Below are 24,138 nucleotides of genomic sequence, written 5' to 3' on the forward strand. Positions count from 1 at the left end.
CTATACAACTACTCCATATGTCCTCTGAATCAGTCAGTCGACCAAGCGGCGCAGGCTCCTCCCCTAGCAACAGCAGCGAGATTAGTTGCTTTATCCTGGGTCATGTGAGGGAAGTGGGCCACACAAAGGAGCTGGAGAGATGTGCACAAACGATGGCCGCTGCACCCCGGGTCCTGGTGCCCACAGCCACGTTACAGTGCTCCTAATGAGCTGAATGTCGTCGTTGTCGAAAAGAAAAAGGCCCTTTTGAGAGAAGAGTTGCGTTGTCAAACCTCATGGGCTTCTTGTTGCCTTCCTGCAGTGTCTGCTCTCATTTGGCGGCTTCAGAATGGTGAGAGTGGTGCCAGCTGCAGCAGCAAGACCTTTTCTTACCACACCACTATTTCAAACTAAAACCAGTGTGCAATTTCACGCAAGATGCCGCAATCAGATAATTAGACTTAATTTACACTGCACATCGAAGTGGCTAATTTTGATTTCATAAAAAAATACTACATTTTCAAACTGCTCATACAAAACTGGAGAAGGGCTTTGTTGAAACTTCACAGGAGTATTTAGCACCTGTCCCTGACCAAGTGTTATTTTGAGGTTGTTTTAGATTCCTAGAGAGTCGGCATGTTCAGGTGGCTGTTTAGACCCATGCTTCTCTTTTTATTTTCAAACGAGTTTGATATCATAAATTAGGACCAAATGTTGTCCAAGAGAATGGTGTTTTTTTATGCAGCTAGCCAGTCTTCTTGGTTTTCAAGATGTTGCACCAAAGCAATGCACGTCCAAAATTGTCATGTGTTGCATGAAATGCTGTGTTCAGTGCTGTTTGGGATACTTGTAAACAAAGATAGAGGGTGTAGGCTCGTTCACATTTAATTCAATAATAATCACACACGCACGCACAACCGCTTACCCTCGCTAAGGCTGCTGGCTTGCATGTCTTTGGAATGTGAGAGAAAGCCGGAGTGCCCGGAGAGAACCCACGCGGGCATGGGGAGACCATGCAAAGGCCATACAGGGAGGTCGGCGCAAGCTGAAATTAAACTCTGGTCTCTGAACTGTGAGGTTGATGTGCTAACCACTCTTCTACCATGCCGTCCGCCAAGAATTCATACTGAATAGTCTAACGTTGCAACAAGTACATTTCTAAATTGTTGGTCATTCACGTAGGCAGCTGGGCAAGAATGATCCCTGTCCTTTTTTGCGCTCTGGCCCCTCATGGAAAGCCAGGCGGGGGGTCCAATAGCCCTAGCTATTAAGACCCTCTCCACACCAACCCGACAAAGGGTCGCCGTGGGCCCCTGCAGCACCAGCATATTACGATCAGCTTAGAAAAATCACTATGAAGACACTGCTGCGAGGCCAACTACTACATACCTTCTGTGACCCCCTACCATTATGACAATGTCAAAGTGTCCTTGAGCAAGACACTGAACCCCAAGTTGCTCCTGATGCTGTGTCATCAGAAGGTACATGAGTTCTCACTGTGCTCAACACTTTGAGCACCAAAGATAAAAAAGCGCTATATTAGTATAAGTCCATTTACAACGCTGAATTCGAACACCATGTAATTTGTGCTCCAAACCCCAGAACTACAACCAAAAAAACAAGCTATTTAGAAATACTGTAGTTGCCTTTATTTTAATGACGTCAAGGTCCCAATGATAATATGCCATATACGTGATCTGCTCTCATGTTGCGGTTCATTGTCAGTTCGCGAGTCACTTTCAGCACAACACGGCGGGAGATGTTTCAACTCTCACACGCCGCTAGCATTTTGCATGTTGCGTTGATTGGAATTTAATGATGCTGTTTTCCCATCCTCCAGCTCCCCAGGCACGCTGGCCCCCCTTACACCCCTCATGACATCACAAAAGGACACCCGAGCTTGGCGGGCACCCCACCCGGGCACGCCCACTCCCCAGCGCTCTCTCAGGTATCCGTACCCACAGCTCCCACGTATCGCTATCCTAAGGGCTGGGAGACGGGCGGAGGGGTGAGTTTGTGTGACATTCGCCGCATTCATCCTGTCCGCACACTCTGTTTGTAAAATGTGCATGAAGTTGAAATTTAAGTATGATATGAATGAACCAGTCATGGTCATTTATTCGTAAAATCTTGAATATCTGGTTGATGCTCAGACAAAATAATGGGTGGGCAAGTGAGTTTTTAGCCTGTACAAATGCAAATTTAATACTTGCTTATTACTGGCTTTTTTTAAATGCATGTTGGTTGTTTTGAGATGGTCTCGTTTTCATACGTAAATGTGATGGACAGACGCTCGTTTACTGCCCGTTAGGATTCAGGAACATCGGTGCCATGTATCCCCTGGAAAAATGTGAGCGCTTCATAGGAATTTTCAATGTTGGTAGTTTGGTCGCCCACTGTGCGCCCTGAGAGCAGCTCGGGTCTTAACGTGCTAAAAATAGCACACTCAGCCAGCACATTCTTAAATGGGCACAACCATACTGACAGTAGCTCAGAGAAAAGGAGATAAACTGGTCTCCACATGGCTGTGATGAGGAATAACGTGCTGCAAGACTTTCCGACCTTCAGGTTGCCGCTATTTACAAGACGTCAACCTCAATTTAATAACATTTACTGCGGCGGCATTAAAATACTAACCAGCTGACTTGATATCAAGATGTTCTCCATAATACTGTGGCCAATGAAGTGTGTGCTCCTCTATTGACTTACATCTGACCTCTTCATCTTGTTATTCCCACTCTCACCAGTCTCCGTACAACCCCGGGCAGAATGCTGGCTCCGCCCCTCTAGTGTATTCTCCTCAGACTCAGCCAATGAATGCACAGCCACAGAGTCGCCCGGTGAGTGACAGTGAGCATTATTTGACTCCAGTGGTTGGGAGCTTTAATGCTCTCAAGCCAGATTTGATTTAAAAGTCAGTTGATAGGCCAGGTCCTGTTATAGATTAGGTGAAAATAAAAATATGCATGTAAAATGTTTAAAATAAAAAATATTCTATATAGTTGATTTAATTGGGGATGTTATGGTGGATGGATGGTTAGCACATTTGCATCAATTCTGAGACTGTTTTTGTGATTAATGGGGACCATAAAACCCCAGCAGGAGGTGAATTGCGTAAAGCAGGAATGCATCGAGAACGATATAAAATCTCAGTATATATTTAACTAAAAAAATATGTATTATCAAAAAAAAATGTTCATGCATAATTAAGAGAAAACATGTTATTTGGTCTAGGGTCATACTTGTTTTTCACCAAGCAAAATAAAATATTTGATTAATACCCAGTCTGGATAGCTTCAGCCCTAGAGCTCTGATTACTTTCAAATCACCTGTGGAGAATGTTGGCCATACCCCGCAGCTAACAGGAGCTTTATGCATTTAGTTAAACTATTCAGTATCAGGAAAAAGCTGATACGTTAGCTTGCTAGCTTGAGAGACATCTTGTCTTGTGGGATTTGTGTTTCGTCCCATCTCTTTGTGATAGGCGACAGCACATTCAAAAGTTCACATTACAGAGCTCTGTCGTCAATTGAGGTTACTATGGAGTAATGTTTCAATATGTTCAGGCCCTGGTTAGTTTGATTAATTATGGAAATGTTGCTGCTACCATGCACTCCCGCAGCTTTGTTGCACTTTAGCGTCTGCCACTTTGCTCATCTCTGTTTCTCGTGTGCTCTTCCCTCTGCCTGCTTCTACGTCACTGCCTCACACACCCTCCCTCCAATCAGTTTGCGACGGGCCCTCGACCAACACATCATCAGGTACATACCGCGACTCACGTTCCTCTTTGAAATGTTGTTTAGAAAGCTGTTTTTTTTACTGTTCAACTGATGATACAACAGAAGCATCAACTCAACCGAAATCATAAGCAACTTTGAGGTTCTAATTTCAACACTGTTCCTATATCCATAGGAATTTGTCTCAATTTTGCTTGATCTGCTTTAACGGAGCATCGGTTCTGGGATCTAGACCCTTTGTCACAATGAGTCTGAATTTACATCGCTGTTTTTCGTGAATAATTTCACTTAAATCTGATTTCAGATTCTAAATCAGATTATAGTCTATCTTGTTTTTGCTCCTTATGATGTATTTCCCCTTCAAGCAACAAACAAACCAAAGGGTTTGTTAGCTATGTTAAGAAGTAATCGGTTGTTTTACCCTTATTCTCAAGGATTTTTTTTTTTTTTTTTTTTTACTGGCAATATCCCACAAAGATGCTACCAAGAAAACACATTTTTCCAACAAAACTCAGTATCTCCAGAATACGTCATCCAATTTTCTAAATACTTGGTGAGTCTTGTTCAGCGTTCTAAGAAACATTTTGTAAAGACAATGGAGAGACTAGTCACATTGTTACTGATTTGCCTGTGATTACCCCAATCGCATGAAACATAAGATTTTTGACACCAAAGTTAGATGTTAATAAATACAACACATATCAACCCTGGGAATGTAACAGTAATACATCATTAATACTAATATTAAACATTACATTTTAATTCCAATGATGGTAAGAAAAAAAAATTGTGACATAGTTATTAGTGATGGACGACAATCTCAGGCGATGAGATCTTGCAAGATCAGAATGCCACAAGATTTCTCATCCCTGCACAGCACGAGGTCTTTTTTCTTTTGGATGTTTTTTGGCAATGGAGTGTACTGGAGAATGCACTGCTTGTTACTGCTCTGAAACACCGCTAAAATTGGTGAGACTTCAGAATAAGCGTTACCAAACCAAATAAGGTATGGACATTAATGCATGTAGTTATCATGTTTGGTCAGCTACAGGCTTCTCTCTAATTAGATTTCCGGCGATCACTAATATAACCACGGCTCTCCTTGAGACTACAGTCAAAGGGATGGGAAGGGATAACAGTACAGTTACAGTATAAGGTTTAATAATGTAAGATTTAAGTAAATATGTGTACTACATTAGTTTGAAGTCTGTATACATCTAACTTGTCTGTCTGGCATGCAGGAAACCTTCACAGCACGTCTCCTCGCAATATCGTTTTTTTTTTTTTTTTTTTTTTAATGAAAATAAAAAAATCTGGGATGCATTGAGGGCACTATAGCGGACGGTAGAAGTAGCGAGGGATCACTGTACTGGATCCAGGAGAAGACCAAGCCATATTTTAACATGTTATCATGTGATGAACAAATCATCTACAAATACAGTGTGTGATCTTGACCTTTGACTCCTGCGATTCAGTGTCATTGGATTCTGAAGAAAAGCTGTACTAATTAGGCCATGACCAATTGTGTAGTCAAAGTGTCATCAACATGCAGATGCTAATGTGTCCAATTACCGATGGCTGCTTTGTGCCTTGATGAGTCATCATGCACTTCATACCCAGCAGTTACTTCAGATCCAAAACTATCTTTACAGGGTTTGACATGTTTTTTTTTTTCCTTCTGACAAGTCATATGAGGTCAATGAGTGTGGGGCGTTTGGTGTCATTTGTATGAACACACACTCACACACTGGCGCTCTGTTGTGCCGCCATGGAAGTGGAGTCGGAAAGCAGATGAAGCTTAACAGTATGGCTTTTTATTTGAATGGAGAAATGTCCATTGTGCCCTGAGTAAGACACTCCATGCGCCGCCATGAGCAAATTCATTCACCCGGTCGTGAGTGTTGTGTATTTGGTTTTGATGGTATATATGTGTGTATTCTTTTGATTTAGATTGCATAAAGTGTATTGATTAATATTAATTAAATAGATTTTACCCTTAATTTTATCTCGTGATGCGTACTGTTACTGTGAAAGGATGTAATTGTTACTATAATATGAATTTTGGGCCATATCCCCCAGCCCAATGACTGACTTACATACATGTACATACAAACATATGTACTTCAGACTTTCAGGTCCTTGGATGGCAGGTACCTCAATGTACCTTTTAGCATTGATGGTGCCATCGCAGATGTGTAAATTGCTCATGCCATGGGCACTGACACACCCCCATACTATCACAGATGCTAAAGTATACCTCAGTAGATCACAAATTGAGCTCTTGAGGCGCGTTTCCAATTTTTGTGTCTCATTCTGTATTTGCCAAAAGAGTTTGCCCCAAATCTCCCTAGTTAGTTTTAAAGTAAAGCAGCAGTTTGGAAATGGATGTGACGTTAAGTCGTTGACAGGGCCATTCCTTGCCCCACCCAATGATATGTCAGAACTAAAGATAAAATAAGATAAAGATAAAATAAGTTTCTTTTTGGTCCCCAATGTATCCCAAGATAACAATTTTCCTTAAATTTCGTAGAAGTAATGGAAATTTTATGATAAGTTTTATAAAGTTGTTCATAAGTTTGTGTGTACCTTTTAATTTTGTGGCTCATTCAGTGTTCGTGCTTTGTGTATACATTGGGCGGCTCTATTTGTGTCTGTGTGTGTGTGCCTTTAGGTCCATGTGTATCACAATGACTGTGATTGTTTGTACGTATATGTCTGTTAAACTGTACGTACGTGCGCGTGTGTGTATGTGTATACATGTGTCATTGTGTGCTGTGGCTGCAGGTGTGCAGGACTACTAGTTAGTGTCTGTGTGTGCGTGCGTGTGTGCATGCATCTGTGCGTGCATGTGTACGTGTTAAGAAGTCAGTAAATTCTGACTGTATCTGGTAAGCGTTTTCCACTCGCCCTCCCACTCAGTGCTCATTGTGATACTCGTATTTTGGTCCAAGTGGTCCGTGTCGGGTAGATGCCAACAATTGGGTGCTTTCTGTGTATGTTTGTGTGTCTGAGCGCGTTTGCAGTCTCACTAGTGCAATTGGCTTTTCTCTCTTTCCTGCTCTCAAGGGAGGATTCAGGCACATCCAGGTAACATGTTTGCATTGGCAGACCTGCATGGCATGATGATGAGGAGGATGATGGGCGTCGTCCCAACAGTCTCTCTCATCCCCTCCTCACAATTCACCTCAGACTCCCGGCATTGTTTCAGTGTTTGTAGAAAGCAGGGGTGGGGAACTGCTGTCCTCAGTTTAAGCATTCAAAAGCCCGCAGTAAATTTAGGAACAAACCCTGATGCAGAAATTCAACGTATGTTTATTATTAGAGATGAACATTTGTGAAGCCACTGGCTATAAGTTGCCCACCCGTGTTTTAGAGGAAACACTTGACTTTTGTCCATTCATCACTTGCCATTTGTCTGTACGACTTTTGTCCTAACAGCATGCTACATTAACAAGACATGTATGCACGTTTTACTAACATTGTTTTCCCTGGATTAGTAAAACTGTCTAGAGAAAACACATCCCTACTGCATGAAGGCACTTCCAGGGGATTTATTGTAATCTTTTTGCTGATCAACTTCTCAGATTTCCACTGAGCATTTTACTAAGAAAAGCCATTGAACTTGAAATACTATGTAAATGCCATAGTCCTTTTTGATTTGCTTTTTTATCAAACAAGTCAAATTTTGTTAGGCTCATTTAATAGAGTTTAAGATTTGTTACTGTAATACGACATTTTCCACAATTAGCGAAATCATTCAAAATAATGGAAAAACGACAGTGACAAATTTTCAACTCAAACAATTCTAACGTCAAAGTCTTCAGCAATGAAAAATTACTACTTCAGGGTCCTTGATAAAATTCTTTCTGTAAGGGATGCATTTGACACATTCCCGTTGAATTAGCTATTTTGCCACCAATTCAAACCTTTCTAAATTCAAAATGTAACATTCCCTTGATTGCTAATTTTTCCACTTTTTCCAGGGGGACATTTCATTTATTTATTGTTTAAATGAAGTCAGTCTATTGTAAAAACTGAGCAATAGCAACTTCAGTGAATTACAAAGTTACCCAGAAATTATATCACCTTCAATTATACCCAAAATGTCTTCAACCTTTTAAAATCATTCTCACTTAAAAAGGTTCAATACTTCAAAAATTCCCAAGTCCGCTTTCCTTGAGCAAATCCTTATTTTAACTTTTTTTTAACTTCATTTTGAGAAGGGTTGCTTTGTTGCAGCTCTGCACTGCCCTCGCAAGTTTCTTTTTGCAACGATAAATCAAGCTTACTTCTAAACTGTAAACTAATCAAGTACACCACTTGAAGATGTGTAATGTTAACAGAGGACTGGTTTTGCTGTCTAAGTGCTCCAGGTCACGAAGCTTTTATGAGACATCGAGACAGATTTATAGAAATATTATAGAAATAGGGAAAGCGTTCGTGTATGTAAAAAAAAAAAGGTAAGTGTGGAATGGGTGTCTTGCCACCTGCTGGATGGATTTCAGACAAAAAAAACAAAACAAAACTGCAGCACTGCTACCTGGGTGGCTTCACAACGCACAGTTCTTTTTGTGATGTCACAATAGAAAGTCCTCTTCATAGTAAATGACAAGTACTGCCTTTACACAACTATTGTTTATGATTAATGGCCTTTAAATAACTCTTGCTTATGATTAATGGCGTGGGGATGTTTGTCCTTTTAGGGCATTGGGTGAATTACGTGTTAATGAGGAAATACAGTGGAAATTCTGCAGCTTTTTACCTTTGCCGAGGTTAAAAGCACATGGTTGATTGGTTGGTGTATTTTTTTTTTTTTTAATTTATTTTTGTAGTCTTCTTGCATCAAGGTGAGGCGAGACTGTTCCAAAAGATGGTGGACAAAGCTTGGTGTAAGGCAATTGCTAGCCTTTTTGCAATGCACATTTCCAAAACGAACACAATGAGAGTGGAACAATATCTGAGAAAGTTATGTCTGAATATAGCACTCTACTGTCATTATACTTTTTAATTTGCTATTTTTAGCTGCTCTTTTTGTCAAACACGACGGTTGAAAAGCGTGCCGTTAATAAAGCAATCAAGGTTGAATTTTGCACAACAATCCTAGACCACCACCTCTAGTGTATACAATTGCTTTATCTTCTTCTGTCCTTCCCTTTGTTTTCCTGTAGTTTTTCCCGAGGACACAGATGCAGACCGCCAGGCCCACCATCCCCACAAACACCCCCACAATACGGCCCGGTTCCCAAGCTCCCGCAGCGGCTGTCTACCCAACTAACCAAGCAATCATGATGACCATGACGCCCATGCCTTTCCCGTCACCGCAGGCTGCACAATACTACATCCCACAGGTGTGGGGCAAATACTCGTCTGTGAATAACACGTATTAGTACTCAACCTGTTTTTCTCCTCCATCTCTGTGTTTATCTGGTCATTCTTACTGAAACGTGACACTTTCTATTACAGATATGTATTCACAATCCTTTTTTGCTTTTGGAAATACAGTATAAGGACTTTTAGGATGCTTACTTGGGTGGCTTAAGGGAACAATGTATATTATATGGACATTTACTCGTTTTAAAAAGGAAAAAAACAATATAAAATCAATTTTTATTTATACAATGGTACAATGGACTTCCCACCTCCAATGCTAAATCCATTCAAGTGTCCCTTGAACTAGATATATTGGTTCATCTTCTAATCTGATGTTATCTTCTAGTATCTAGTTTTTGTTGAATTGTTCTTGTGATTTTATTTTTCTAAGTCGACAACTGGTGATTGGCTCCCAAATTCTGGTCATGTAAAACAACATTAGAAAAGTAGTGACATTTGTCTCTGACTTTATCTCTGTTGTTGTATATTTGAAAGCTGTGTTTGTAGACTATTGTTTCTTCAGTGAAACTGAAACGGCTGTGGCCGCATCTTATGTCATAAGAAATGGAAGTAGTGAAAACTAGAATGAAAGTTTGAAAGTGAGACTCTTGACCAAATCATGTCCGATGTCTTGTCTCATTTCTGAAACAAACTCATCTAACTGTGCCCAAGGAGAGGAGTGCTCCTGTCTTTATCAACGTCTTTGCTTCTTTGCAGTATCGCCACAGCACTGCCTACGTGGCGCCTCCTCAGCAGTATTCTGTCCAGCCCCCGGGGTCTGGCACCTTCTATCCGGGTCCAGGACCTGGGGAGTACCCTTCACCGTATCGTGAGTTTTTCAAATTCAATACACGCGATACAAAAGAACAACTTGGCATGGTCATTCTAAAACCCGTTTTCTTCCCCTAAGATCCCCTCAGGTACCATCCACCCGTGTCCCCTTCTCTCCCCGCGCCCGTTCCCACAGCCGGCCCACCGTACTACCCAGGGCAGACCGTGTACTCTGCCTCGCCGCCCATCATAGTGCCTACGCCACAGCAACCTCCACCAGCCAAGCGCGAGAAGAAAACAGTGAGTACCTTAGTAGTTCTTTTGGCACTAGTTCCTCTCTGTAGTCTTAGTACAAAGGATATTTAGTCCTTGACGCTCCTAGCATATGAGCTTTCAAAGCAATGAATATTACAATGGTCGTGTGACGCTGGCTTGATTCTCGGCATTGTCTTTTGGTGTTTTTAATGTTTTTAACAAGGATGTTTGAGACCACTTTTTTCCCAGAACAAAACCAGTATGAGTCCTAAACTCTTGAGTAGTCACCAAAGCAAATGGCGATACCACTAGTACAAGTACCAGTGATAGTAATTGTATACACATAGGTGGCCTCACAAAAACATTGACGAATCATTTGAAAGGAAGACCTAGCTATTATAATATAGACACTTTTTTTAAAATTCCATTGAATTAATTTCAGTTCTTCGACCATTCTTAGATATTATCTTAGCTTTTTTTTCATCTTTATTAAAAACACGCCATCCTATTTATGATCTAAAAGGGTTTTTCATCCAAAGATGCACTGTAACTCATATTTTACTACTGCATTAGTGAGATTACAATTATACTAGTGTGGTTTACAAGCACCCCTAAACAGCTGTTGTTGGACACGTGCGCTTTAGTGAGGTGTGTTTTTCGTGCCATTGTCCTCCCAGATTCGAATCCGCGACCCCAATCAGGGTGGAAGGGATGTCACAGAGGAGATCCTGGCAGGGGGCTCTGGGAGCAGGAATTCAACCCCTCCTGTCGGCCCACCTTCCTCCACTCCAACCCCGCCTCAGGTATGGTACTACCGCTTTAAATTCAGCTTGGTTGTAAAGGGTGTTGGGCTGGCTTTTTTGTTCTCCCCGTGTGTCCCTGAATGTTAACAGTTTCTTTACTCTTCCACTTTCTTGTCACTGTGCTTATTTTTTTACACTAATGAAATTTATTTTGACTTTTTTTTTGCCATGTATGGACCTGCATCCTTTTTGCTGCAATTGCTCTCACATCAAACTTCATCCTCTTCCTTATAACGTGGCTAATTACCAACCACGATCAACCGCGGCCCATTGTTTCTGCTTAATTATGCTGTTATGATGCCTTGCATCCCAATGCCTTTTGTTGATTATTGTGCCGCTCAGTTTTCCTGCCCACACCCTCATTATTATCCTCACCATTTCTACCTCAATTCGCAGCAACCGCTGAGCAGCAGGCAGACTCCAGAGATACATTCACCCTCACAGCCTCCACAGCCTCAGCACGTCGCTTCCGTAGACTTTGTACCGGAGCCTTCGCTGCTCCTGCAGCACCCACAGCAAGCAACGACAACTGGGGCTCAAGATGCCAAACCAGGGCCAGGTGTGCCTCAATACATCCCACTCTCTTAAAAAGTTGAAAACACAATCTATTCTGTGGCAATGTTTGACATATTTGTTTGGACTTGGAAACAGCTGTGTTCCTTTATAAAATAAAGTAACACTAGTCATGAAATAATATATACTTTCTGGTGAAATCTTTAAAAATATTTGGTTTTTTTTCATTATGTTCACAAGTGCACATGTCCAATTTTTCAATGTTTCTGTACATTTCATGCTTGACTGAGGTCTTAGATCTATTAATATTTCACTTTCATGACTTTTCTCTCTCTATTTCAACTTACCGATTACATCTGGTGACATTACTCTATTCACATGCCGTGCTATGTATTTATTACCTATACTTTTCCTCCTTGCAGATGAGACATCAAATTTGGAGCCGTTTCTCCAAAAGTCTTCCTCACCTGGGCTCCTGCTGGCGGAACCTCCCATGGAGAGACTGGAAGCCAGCGCTCCCGCGTCAGAAACCTCTTCCACTGTTGAACCAGAGCTTGCCTTCCCTGCTTCACAGCCCGCGATCGTGGCCATCCCGCCCGCACCCGTCGACAGTGATGCCCGGCAGCCCTTGACTGCTTCCTTCTGCTCTAGCGGGAACCATAAACTCTCTTCGACATCACCTTGTATTCCCACTTCTGAAAAGCCTGTCTCGGACGCCTCCTCTCGGACCCTAACCGTCTCTCCATCACGGGTTTCCAGGGCTGTGAATGGCGTTGCAGACCCTGACACCGATGTGGATGCGCCAGCCCCTGAGACTCCTTCAGCATCCCCACCTGGAACACATCAGATTGCCTCTTCTCTCGCTTTCCAAGAGACGACCTCCTCTTCAGAAACCTTGCCATCTGACGTCAGGCCGGAGGTGCCCATTGCTGCCGAGCTGGCCCCGATGGCATCTTTGACGGTGCTGCCTGTCGCCCTGACCTCCAGCCCTGTCACGGCTTTGCGAGTCATGTTCCCCCCTGGCCTTCCACCTCTGGTGCAGGCCACAGCAGAGACCGATGAGCCCAAACAGCCCCTGGACAGAAAGGACCACATCACCAGGATAGGGACAGAGGCACCTGGAAGTATGACTGAAGTCGAGCCCCATCATATATCCTTCACTCGGAAGAGCCCCACTACAGGTATATGAACATACTTGGATGTAAACATTCATTATCTACAGCATATTTGAGAAAAAAGCAGTAGTAGTAGTTAGAGTACCATAGAGTAATGAAAAACAGACTGTTCCTGAATCACATACTGTAGTTATTAACCAAGTTCGAACTATAAACACTAACCTTTCCCTCGACATCTTACCTGTGTTTGTAGGTTATGCGGAAAGCAATGTTAGTATTTATTTTAATGATGTTTTGAGGGTCGAACTTAGTCATGGAATGAATTAAACAAGTACAGAATCTCAGAATCTATCCACTTTCTATAGCCGCTTAGCCTCACAAGGGTCACAGGCTTGCTGGTGCCTATGACAGCTGACATTGTGCAGTTGTAGTACTAGAGTCATGAAACACGTCTTTCCAAACAATTAGTCCGTGGGAGTTTATAAAGTCCATTTTTAAAAGCGATTGGCTCGGAAAATAAAGAAACGCTTGCGAATTGCTTATTGTACATTGTCCAACGTTAAACCAAAAACTAAATTGGTTGTATATTTTGTTAATTTTTGCTTTCAAAGCAAGCTCTTAAGACCTGTGATGTATTATGTGACTAAATGGAAAGTGCAAAAAGCTCTAAAGGGGGACTTTCATTTGCAGTAAATCAGACTTCTGCTGCTATACCAAAGACGTGGAGGAAACCAAATGAATTGATTCATGTCGGCGACACACCTTTGAAGGAGAACGAGGTAAGAAAAGGAAGATATTTGGACCTTTTAGCATAGTTATGCACTTTGATTTTTAAAGCATAACCCTCTGAAAAATGTCAGCATATCAAAGAAGCACAATTGTTGGAGGAAGGGGGTAGTGGAAAGGCACAATAAATCATGTGCAAAATGGTTCGACGTGCCGCAGGAAAGCGCTGACATGACTTTTGGGTCAAGCAAGGTGTATCCATCATCCTTGATGCTCGTATTTGTAAATTCAAGCTGCGTGCTTCTCTCTTTTTCTGCTCTTCATTGATGGACAACCACCCCCATGTTTTTTCATAAGCTTTTTCATATTTTGTTCTAGTTCAGGGGTAGGCAACCCCATTCCCAGAGAGTTGCATACCTCCATGTTTTTGATGTCTCTCTACATCACACCTGATTCTAATAATCAGCTCATCAGCAAATTCTGCAGAAGCCTGATAACGATCTTTATCATTTGAATTTGGTGTGTTATAGAGGAGAGACATCGAATACATGCTCTGTAGGACTGGAATTGCCTACCCCTGTTCTAGGGGATCGGTTTATGGAGGTTTTTGATGAGCTCTGTAGTCTTTCTTCAAACCCGTAGGAATTCGCCTCTTGGTTCCACTTGTGGTACTGCACTGTACTAGATTGGCTGTCTTCGTTAAAAAACTGCTCTCAAAAGTCAGAGCTGAGGCCTAGTTTACTTACAAGTCACGCAACAACACAGGGATGGTGCAAAGCTAAACAAGGTGGAAGAAAGACAAGCTGCATGTTTTTTTTTTTTAATTCAAATTCAAAAGAATGCTCGCGCCTTTATCAGGGAAACAAATGACAGCGAGAGGAGCAAGAATGTTTGTGCCGTATTCTTTTTGCCCCTGCACAACAGAGGTGGATCATCACACATAATGCGTGACCCCCAAATGTAGTATTTCAGTATGGAGGTCAACCAAAGAACTTGTATATATGAACTCATGCTACAGGACAAGCCTCGACCCGTAGATCCCGTCGCCGTGGATACAGCTCTGCTGGGAGGCTCAGGGGCCGTGTCGTCGCTCTTCTCGTCCACCAACACTCCAGCTCCTAACAGCAGCCCAGAGGAGGACAGAAGGTTGGCTACCCCGGAGGAGAATGGCAATGCCGACCTGGAGCCATTAAGGAATGGGGCAGGCCATACTTCAGAGATGGAGAGCAACAACAGTGCTGTAGTGCCTAGGGACAAAGAAAGTTCCTCCGGGGTCTCTCAGGACATAGAACGTGAGAACAATTCCACTCTACTAAGCTTGCAAAAGTCCAGGAAATAACATCAATATATGGGAATTTGTCGGAATCAACTAAAAATTTGGCATATTTAAAAGTAGTAGGGAGCATGGTCTTTAGCATAATCCTGTGTTAAACACGCAGATTTTATCCAGGTACATATTCAAGTTGAATAAGCAGAGCTCATTGCCTGGAAGTGTTTTAGCAATAATGCGGAGGCTAGACTTGAGATTTTATTATTTTTTTTTTTTCATCTTGAGTATGATTTTTTGGGGTTGAGAGATGGGCTCTTTATCTAAAATTTTGAATGTAACTTTTTTTCACATTTTTGTTTGTTTTTAATGAGATGCCTGCGGTGGATTAGTCATATTGGACTCACATTCATGTTTGGCCTTCATGAAAAGAATTGATTAAAATGTAAAAGTAAAACTATTACAACATTTAAATCATCATCATATCTGCTTATGAGAAAAGAATATATTTATGCTTAAATGTGATACCTTTTCTATGTGTTCTTCAATTTGGACTTTTGAATAAATTCGGCTTGATTTCCAATGAAAATTTACTAGAAATATTCCCTCTTTGCAATCATATTCAGAGAAGTATTAATGATTTGATTATCATGACTGCTTTTCTCTTCTGCCTACCCCACCCCACCCCACCCCTTCTCATAATGTGCCAGTTGATCCAGACCTGTCCGATCCCAGCAAGAAGCGACAGTATGACAGGGGCTTTTTGTTGCGTTTCCAGTTCATGCCCGCCTGTGTACAGAAACCAGAAGGTCTCCCACCAATCAGTGATGTGGTGCTCGACAAGGTCAGTGCATTATTTATTAGATGGTAGATTTGGTATATTAATTTAGCTATCAAACATGATGAACCACTCTGCTGTAGGGCTTTGTGAAAAGGTTTATTACGTTGATTAAATTCTCACTTTAAATTTAAGGTGATTTGAAAATTAGCCCAATTGAGTAAGTGGTCAAGTTTTGCTGAATCAAACAGTAAATGGGCAATGATTAATATTTTAATATCCAAAAAATTAGGGGCAGGAATTTTTGACCGTCTCCCAAAATCGGAGACTAATCGTGATACAGTCAAAAATTCCTGCCCCTAATTTTTTGGATATTCAAATATTATTCATTGTCCATTTACTGTTTTATTCAGCAAAACTTGAGTACATTGTCATTTCCAAGGAAATTGCACTACCAAGATTTTATGTGAAAAACGAATGAAAAATATTAATATTTCTCCGTACATTTATATAGTTAGTGACGCATTACTTACTCATTACTCAATATAGTTATAAGAACTCATTTGTACATACAGTATATTGGCGGAATAATAGCTTCTGGTCTCTGTGTTAATAAATGGAATCTTTGCACAGAATGAGCTCTCACAGATGATTTTTTACAAACATTTATTTACCTTGAACACTCTTAGTGGTTGTAGTTATACGCCATCTCAGACTTGTTGTCAAATAAAGCACATTTGCTGACATGCAGAGTGATGAATAGCTGATGGGAGGGTGAACTTCAACAGTTTTATTGGTCCGTTCTAACATGTTCTGTAACTTCATTGGTCAGGCGTAATGAAACTAGATGAATGTATTGACTGCTTAAAGCACAAATGAAAAGATAAACTGTGTCACATTTAATGCTGCAAGGTTCAAAATGCGGTGAAAACGCCGCAGCTTATAGCCCAGAATTTACGATGCATAAAACTTCATTTGAGAAGTTATAGGCAAGTCACCTCTCAATTGCAGGGAACATAAAGAAAAAATTGTTACTTGCACGCTAACTCACACTAAATGTGTGATTTGGGAGTTTTCAGTTGACCTGACATGACATGCACGCTCTTGCAGATGAACCAAAACAAGTTGCCTTCTCGAGCAGTGGATCCCAGGGTGATTTCCAGGGGACCTGACTTCACACCTGCCTTTGCAGACTTTGGTAGACAGATGAGCAGTGCACGTGGTGCTATGGTGAGTTGCGTAAATACCTGGTCAAACTCTTCATGAGCGTGACGACTGCTTTGATTTAGCCTGAACATCGTTTGGGCAGAAACCAGACATTACAATATGTAGAAAAAATTCTCCACATTCAGAATGTTTAACTGTTTGAACCTCTCCTGTATCATTCGCTTTCTGTCTGCCCGCTCAGCTAATGAACATGGGAACACGGCGGCCTCCTCCCAGGAAGATCATCATGAGCGTGTCAGTGAATGACGAAGTAAAACTGCAGAAAGCAGAGAACGCCTGGAAGCCAGGCTCTAAGCGGGAGTGCGTGGCCGATGATCCAGAGACGCTGAGGACACAGGTTGGAATATTTGACCTACCATTCACATGGTGAATTGCCGCGTGCTGATTTGTTTGTGTATGCGTGGGCCCTGTCTCCCTCAGGAGCTATTCAGGAAGGTGCGTAGCATCCTGAACAAACTCACGCCTCAAAAGTTCAGCCAGCTGATGAAGCAGGTGACGGAACTGACCATCGACACCGAAGAACGACTGAAGGGTGTGATCGATCTAGTCTTCGAAAAAGCCATCGACGAGCCCAGCTTCTCTGTCGCCTATGGGAACATGTGCCGGTGCCTTGCTGAGGTAAAGCTCAGGCAGCAACGATTGACTAACTTCAATGATTCCATCAAAAAGGGGTGAAGCAAATGTCTGCCTTAATGCTTCCTGGGGATTATTCCTTTTGTATGAATTCATGTTTTTGCCTTGTCTTTTTCATGTCAACATAAGAAATGTCACCTTTTATAATATAAAACTAGTGTTGTATTTGGCAATTTTGATTTCATCACTTGGTGACCTTTATTTAGGAAGAACATTTTAAAATCTGGTCTTTTTCAGCCAATATTATCTGTATATGACCTTATCAGCCCTGATTTATGATCCCGCGATACAACGTCACCATAGGAACAGAAGCCAAGGACCACTAGTATCCACCCGTGCTTTTGCCCATCTCGTATCATTAGGATTAATGAATTACTCCCAGAGGAAATATAACAAAAACAAAACAAAAAAAAGATGACAGCAAATATTGGAGTGCATTTTTTGCGTAATTCTACTCTTAATCAGGTCAAAATAAGTTGTTCCGCAACCATTGTTATTGCAAAATAGATACTCGCAGTCATTTTCTACCCCTACCGTTTGTGTTTCTCTATGTTGTACGGTACAGCTCAGAGTGCAAATAGCCGACAAGCCCAACAACACAGTCAACTTTCGCAAACTGCTGCTCCACCGTTGCCAGAAGGAGTTTGAGAAGGACAAAGTGGATGACGTGGTGTTTGAGAAGAAGCAGAAAGAGTTGGACTCTGCTGATTCGGTTTGTGTCTGCGTTTTTTAGGCATGTGATTTTGATTTTCACGAGAGTGCTCAGTAGCTGTGCCATAAGAAATTATTCATCCATCTACCCACCCGCCCACTGTACTGTTAATCCTCACCGGGGTCATGGGAGCGCTATAGCCCATCCTTGTTGTCTTTTGGCAATACATCCAGAATTGGTTGGCAGCCACTCGCAGGGCACAAAGACCTAGTTACAAATGAATGTTGAATAAACCAACCTTACATGTATTTAAAGACGACATGCAAAAGCCACACAGGAATTTCCAAGCTTCATTGTAGGTTTTCAAAGTCACTTCAATAAAAACAAAAAAACTGCATTTGTTATTCTTAATGTGTTTATTACATATTTCATTAAACTTCTGATAAAAGAAAGTGAAATGCATTTGGTATTATGAATGTGTATATCACAAATTACATTCATGGTTTTTTTCTTTATCATGTCCTCACAGTCCACGGAGCGTGAGCGGCTTCAAGAGGAGTTAGAGGAGGCCAAGGACAAGGCGCGAAGGCGATCTATCGGCAATATAAAGTTCATTGGAGAGCTCTTCAAGCTCAAAATGCTAACGGAGGCCATCATGCACGACTGCGTGGTCAAGCTGCTGAAAAACCACGATGAAGAATCTCTTGAATGCCTGTGCAGGTTGCTCACCACCATTGGCAAAGACCTCGATTTTGAAAAAGCCAAGGTGAGCCCGATAATGACATTGTGGTTTCAAAATCTGTAAACAACAATAACGACGATTGATGACACCACAGGCAACTGGTGGTTACCCACCTTCCGATTTTAAAACGAACTCTTTCCTTGTTTAATTTCATCTTCTGCTCAGCCTCGAATGGATCAGTATTTCAATCAGATGGAAAAAATAGTGAAGGAAAGGAAAACGTCATCGCGGATACGCTTTATGCTACAGGACGTCATTGACCTGAGATTGGTGAGTTTGTGGACATGACCAACGCTCCATGTGACACACTAACTTTGTAAAGAATATATCAACAATTTTTGCCTTTCACATCTTGAATTTCCTTTGGAATGAAAGGCAATATTTTTTCTGAAGAGGTGTTTTTTAACCTAAATATTTCATTACGAGACACTCGTAAGTAGAGGTACCAATGTATATGCTTGTGATCACAAGTAAATTGCTTGAAATCTAAGCTTGTCATTGTGTTTGAGACCACCGAACCTGACACTGTTGGTGTGGTTTCATCCTTCACCCTGCAGCACAACTGGGTTTCCAGAAGAGCTGATCAAGGGCCTAAAACTATTGAGCAGATTCACAAGGAGGCCAAAATTGAAGAGCAGGAAGAGCAGAGAAAAGTGCACCAGCAGCTGCTTTCCAAGGAGAACAAGAGACGAGGTAATCCCCTTCCAGAGTTTCGAGTCACATCTGCGGGCCTATAGATATTTCCTTTCTGCCTCCATAACCCTGACTATGTGAGGCTTTACTCAGCAAGCACCAGGAAACCTCTAACGTTCAGCTCTTTAATGTTCAGCTTGAATTGTTAGTTACTTCGCTCATAATAACGGGCGTATCACATTTTGTTGCACAGATCTACGGGAGCAGAGGGAGCCACGCATGCCCAGAGAAGAGACTTGGAATACTGTGCCCATGACCAAGAACAGCAGGACCATAGACCCCAATAAAATCCCAAAGATCTCCAAGGTGAGCCACCAGTGAAATGTCACTACTCTGGAATTTATTAGGTGTCTGCTGTGGAACTGTGATTTTGAGTATGTATTTGTTATTAATAATTTTGGACGACAAATTCATGTCAATTGTATAATTTCCTGAAGCATTTTTACCACAACGGTGTAGTGCCACACCGGTTGGGAATCAATGAAATGGAAGTCTCCCTGAAGTTGATGTCATCACTCTCTATCTCTGCAGCCTCAGATGGATGAGAAAATCCAGCTTGGCCCACGAGCTCAAGTCACGTGGGTGAAGGGCAGCAGCGGTGGAGCCAAGACCAGCGACTCAGGTCTGATCCTTATCCTTTGATATCCAATGTATTCAGTGCTCTCTCTGACTCTTTTTCATTGTGTAATGACTGGAATGTCGTTGGCACTATTGCGTAGCGTTTACACCAGTATTACCTACTACGACATGAATTCCGACCACGTAACTTACAATATTTTGGATGAAGGCATGAAATCATTGATGCTTTCAATTATTTGAGGAAACAAAATAATAGAGCCATCTTGAAGGAACGGCTCCCTTTAAAGAATCATGACTCCCATTAAAATCCTCTGGTCAAATTGTTCGAAAATAGAAGCACACTGCGGAGTTTCACTTTCAGTATTGCAGCAACATATGCTCCCTTTATCAAAATTCAAAGAAAACATATTAATCTGTATTAACTCCAAAATTGAAAAGATATTAAACTAGATTTGAAGAAACTAAACCATACCCAGCGCAGGTAAAAATTAACGAATAGTTTTAGATGTTGCTTATAATTAGTTATGACCCCTATTCATCTCCTAATCCTTTTTTCCTCCCCTCTTACAGATTTATCACGGAGTAGCAACACCCCCAACCACTACTCTGCGCTTCAGTCCACACTCTCATCTCAACAGGCCTCATCAACTCCTCTGCAGAACCCAGACGTTGATGCTAGGCGGAATCTTGGAAGGTAAGAAAACAAATGAACCACATCCTCGGGTCAGTACGTATACACACTGACTTTTCTATTCATTTCCAGCAATCGCAGCAGCACAGTTCGAGAGCGCAATGAGAAGCCACAGGTCCACACTGTGGCAGCATTGTCGTCGTCGCCGAGGCTTGCGTCTTTCGGCAGGGGTGTCAGTTCCAAGGAGCAGCAAGACAGCCATCCCCAGGAGGACACGCGAAAGGAGCGGGAGAGTGACGTGGCCCAGCCCCGAAGGCCGAGTGTCACGGAGGATAAGCCAGAGCCAGAAGCAGAGCGTAGCAGGACCAGAGAGCCCGGTAATTAAGGCCAATCAGATAAGAACGGTTCACACAATTTAACAGGCACTAAACCACCTCAACTGACACTAGTAGTACGACACCTTGGCAGCAGACATTAGAGGAAGTAACAAAGTACAAATGGTTTGTTCATGTACTTGACTAGTTTCTTCCCGAACTTTATACTTTCCGAAATACTTATTTTCGAGGATACTTTGTATTTTTACTCTTTATATTTTGGTACCAGTATGTTTTTTTCCCCTCAGTACAAATGTTTGTTTTTTTATTACAAGTACTTTTTTTTAATACAAATACTTTTACTTGCATACAGAATCGCTTATATATACTTTTACTTTTTCCCTACTTGACAGTTAAACCTGAGCCAGTGGCCCTGACGCCAGAAAGGCTGGTCCTGTCTGAGGAGAACATGGAGCGAAAGTCCAAGTCCATTATTGACGAGTTCCTCCACATAAATGATTATAAGGTACTTAGATTCTCCGGGCATTTACTCACCTTCTAGTAGTCCTTTGAATCGACCGTTGTCGTTTCTCTCCTCCTGCAGGAGGCTCTTCTGTGTGTAGATGAGCTTGCTTCGGCCCTCCAGTTGCACACTTTTGTCCGCGTCGGAGTGGAGTCAACGCTGGAACGCAGTCAGATCACACGGGAACACATGGGCATGCTCTTCTTCCAGCTGGTGCAGCAGGGGGTCCTGCCAAAAGACCAGTTTTACAAAGGGTCAGTCTGTCTGTATCCCTTACACTCAAGCGCACTGTACAGTACAGCCTAAGACTAAATACGGTATCTACGGTACCTTCCTTCCTTCCTTCCTTCCTTCCTTCCTTCCTTCCTTCCTTCCTTCCTTCCTACCCCCCTGCTTTCAGGTTCACTGACATCCTGGAGCAGGCGGACGATATGGCTATCGACATTCCTCATATCTGGCTGTACCTGGCCCAGCTGCTTACTCCCGTGCTGAAGGACGGAGTCTTCTCTATGAGAGAGCTCTTCAGGTACTGAGTGGCAGCCACCCTTGTGATTTGATGGCAAGGATCAATGTGTCGTAATTAAACACAATGGTTATGCCAACGCCATGTGTGTCCACAGTGAATTAAGCAAACCTTTGTTAGCTGTGGGAAGAGCAGGAATCCTAATATCTGAAATACTGCACATACTATGCAAGCAAATGGTAAGTGACATCGGCATCTACCGTCTTAACCTAATTGCTCGTGTGCATGTGGACAAAGATAACTGTTGGAAACACCCATGCTGTGGTTGTGTACCAGTTTGACCTGTTACGACACGTGTGTTTGGGGATTTTATTAACAGATTAGTTGCTAATGAGATACTTAGTTCATGCACATTTTGAATTGAGAGAGTTGCCCATCGTAAATACAAGCATTGAATGCTGATGTCACCTTTGCATGTTTTGCACACAGTCTTCCGTGGTGTTGTTGACCAAATTAAATACTGCCAGACTGCACTTTTAGACTTAGGTGCATCCATCGGTTACAAGTGTCAAAAGTGGGGCCCACATGCTTAACGTACATATGCTCAACTCAGCATGTGTAATTAATTGCAACATTTAGGATGCTTCAAGTTGATTTCATTATTAAATGTTATATTTTAACATTAGATAGCACAGACCCTGTCATTCCGAACTGTGTTGAGATATGGCCCATTTACATTGATTTCTTCACGTCGGCCGGGTGGATTAAAAAAAAGGCAGATACCGATATACGACAAATTTGCAAATATCGCCACCCGATAATCAGCCCGGCCGATAATCATTCGATATTAAGAAAAGAGTGGCGCAAACGTTGTTCTAATGAAAGCTTTGAGGTGGATATTTTTAGTCTGGCAATTTTTGAAGTCAACTTACCTGACTTATTTGCCTTTTTTTCCCCCCCTGACCCTGGTGTGATTCACTTTCTTTGTTCAAAAAATGTTCAAAAACAAAGTGTCTATTAAAGATATTGTGATGTTTCAGAGCTAAGATTTCTTGTTATTGGTGAATTTCAATGTATCCCAATTTTTCATCCTGGTTGGTTCCTTAGAGCCATAGAGCTGTGGGTTCTCTGTGGAGGGAATCTGGCCTCCGATGGCAAGAGTTCCTGCCTGAGGGAGAGGATGTCCAGGCCTTTTTATCACAACAGGTACCCTACCCGTTTTTTTGTTTGTTTTTTTTGGCCATCACCTGGCTGCGGTCAATAGAATTCTCTTGTTACTCCGATGCCAACCTGTCGCATGCAGAAGCTGGAGTTTACACTGTCGGACGCCACAGAGCCCGGAGCAGCTATGTCCAAAAAGACTCTGTCCAACGAGGAGCTGAGCCAGCAGCTGGAGAAGCTCCTGCTGGAGGACATGGCCAGCGATGAGCAGATCTTTGACTGGGTAGAGGTACGAAGGGAGCACGCTCACTGAGTTCTCAAAGGAAGCTCTCCTCGCAACGGTACTTAGTGTGAAATTTGAGTTGGGCCAAAAACCCGTTCCTCTGTTTTCTAAAAGGCAGAGGGCAAACACAAAAGTTAGTGGAAGAGCATATAATAGTTCTATCTGCCATCGCAAGAATGAATCAAGATTGGTTATATGTCGTAAATAAACAATGGGTATGGGACTAATTTGGCGAAATTCTGGTAATTTCACATAGCTATTAATCTCTCGGTTCACATTGGCGTGCAGTGGCACGGCGGTTGGTAATGACTGATTTACTGCTTTCTGAGAGCGCATGAGACATGCTTGTGCTCGATTTGTCTACCGTCCAGGCAAACCTGGATGAACTTCAAATGAGCTCGTCGCCCTTCCTGAGGGCACTGATGACAGCTGTGTGCAAGGCGGCGGTGAAAGGTAGGCCCCGCCTTCTGTCTTTCTTTTATTACCGGTCATGGCGGAGCGACCGGACTCTTTTCTTTGACTTCCTTTTCTTTTTTCCCCCCCGCTTCCTTGGTAGACATTGGCACCAACTGTCAAGTAGACACAGCTATCATCCAGAAGAGGCTGCCCGTATTACTCAAGTACCTTAACTCAGACACTGAGCGACAGCTGCAAGCACTTTATGCACTTCAGAAGCTGATAGTCTCCCTCGATCAGCCTCCCAGTAAGTGCTCTTTTGTTGCGTCGGACACGGCTGCGAGTACCGTGTCCACCCCGGGAGTTAATTCGGCTCCTTTTTTGTTTTGTTTTGTTTTTTACCCTGACTTCTTTCGTTCTCAGATTAAGTGCTTGCTCACAGTTTAACACAGTGGCTCACAAACCATTTTTTTCCCCTACGTTGTGAATTAATTCTGGTCGTCAATGTCGACAATGCATTTGCACAC

The 24,138-nt window shown here is 42.3% G+C and overlaps 1 protein-coding gene across 5 annotated transcripts in view; it reads left to right on the top strand.

Moving 5' to 3' along the window:
• The window catches only part of eif4g3a (eukaryotic translation initiation factor 4 gamma, 3a), a 37,902-nt gene that overhangs the window by 12,487 nt on the left and 1,277 nt on the right, over positions 1 to 24,138 (top strand). Inside the window, exons 3-34 of one of the 5 annotated variants that reach the window (XM_088423446.1) lie at positions 1,820 to 1,987; positions 2,727 to 2,819; positions 3,708 to 3,740; positions 6,783 to 6,803; positions 8,885 to 9,064; positions 9,804 to 9,915; positions 9,997 to 10,157; positions 10,781 to 10,915; positions 11,312 to 11,474; positions 11,851 to 12,609; positions 13,234 to 13,322; positions 14,288 to 14,561; positions 15,247 to 15,380; positions 16,425 to 16,544; positions 16,723 to 16,878; positions 16,962 to 17,159; positions 17,740 to 17,886; positions 18,356 to 18,592; positions 18,734 to 18,838; positions 19,126 to 19,261; positions 19,455 to 19,567; positions 19,793 to 19,883; positions 20,411 to 20,534; positions 20,604 to 20,848; positions 21,199 to 21,311; positions 21,390 to 21,562; positions 21,709 to 21,834; positions 21,929 to 22,010; positions 22,879 to 22,977; positions 23,075 to 23,221; positions 23,587 to 23,668; positions 23,772 to 23,918. In XM_088423446.1, the coding sequence (XP_088279572.1) occupies positions 1,820 to 1,987; positions 2,727 to 2,819; positions 3,708 to 3,740; positions 6,783 to 6,803; positions 8,885 to 9,064; positions 9,804 to 9,915; positions 9,997 to 10,157; positions 10,781 to 10,915; positions 11,312 to 11,474; positions 11,851 to 12,609; positions 13,234 to 13,322; positions 14,288 to 14,561; positions 15,247 to 15,380; positions 16,425 to 16,544; positions 16,723 to 16,878; positions 16,962 to 17,159; positions 17,740 to 17,886; positions 18,356 to 18,592; positions 18,734 to 18,838; positions 19,126 to 19,261; positions 19,455 to 19,567; positions 19,793 to 19,883; positions 20,411 to 20,534; positions 20,604 to 20,848; positions 21,199 to 21,311; positions 21,390 to 21,562; positions 21,709 to 21,834; positions 21,929 to 22,010; positions 22,879 to 22,977; positions 23,075 to 23,221; positions 23,587 to 23,668; positions 23,772 to 23,918 (4,963 nt within the window). Of the gene's footprint in view, positions 1 to 1,819; positions 1,988 to 2,726; positions 2,820 to 3,707; positions 3,741 to 6,782; positions 6,804 to 8,476; positions 8,606 to 8,884; positions 9,065 to 9,803; positions 9,916 to 9,996; positions 10,158 to 10,780; positions 10,916 to 11,311; positions 11,475 to 11,850; positions 12,610 to 13,233; positions 13,323 to 14,287; positions 14,562 to 15,246; positions 15,381 to 16,424; positions 16,545 to 16,722; positions 16,879 to 16,961; positions 17,160 to 17,739; positions 17,887 to 18,355; positions 18,593 to 18,733; positions 18,839 to 19,125; positions 19,262 to 19,454; positions 19,568 to 19,792; positions 19,884 to 20,410; positions 20,535 to 20,603; positions 20,849 to 21,198; positions 21,312 to 21,389; positions 21,563 to 21,708; positions 21,835 to 21,928; positions 22,011 to 22,878; positions 22,978 to 23,074; positions 23,222 to 23,586; positions 23,669 to 23,771; positions 23,919 to 24,138 lie in introns of those variants that run through there. The other 4 variants (XM_088423447.1, XM_088423450.1, XM_088423448.1 and 1 more) reach the window with 4 other exon arrangements.

This window comes from Hippichthys cyanospilos, chromosome 9 (genome assembly GCF_059441005.1).
Source record: "Hippichthys cyanospilos isolate Australia breed blue-spotted pipefish chromosome 9, RoL_Hcya_1.0, whole genome shotgun sequence".
Lineage (NCBI taxonomy): Eukaryota > Metazoa > Chordata > Actinopteri > Syngnathiformes > Syngnathidae > Hippichthys > Hippichthys cyanospilos.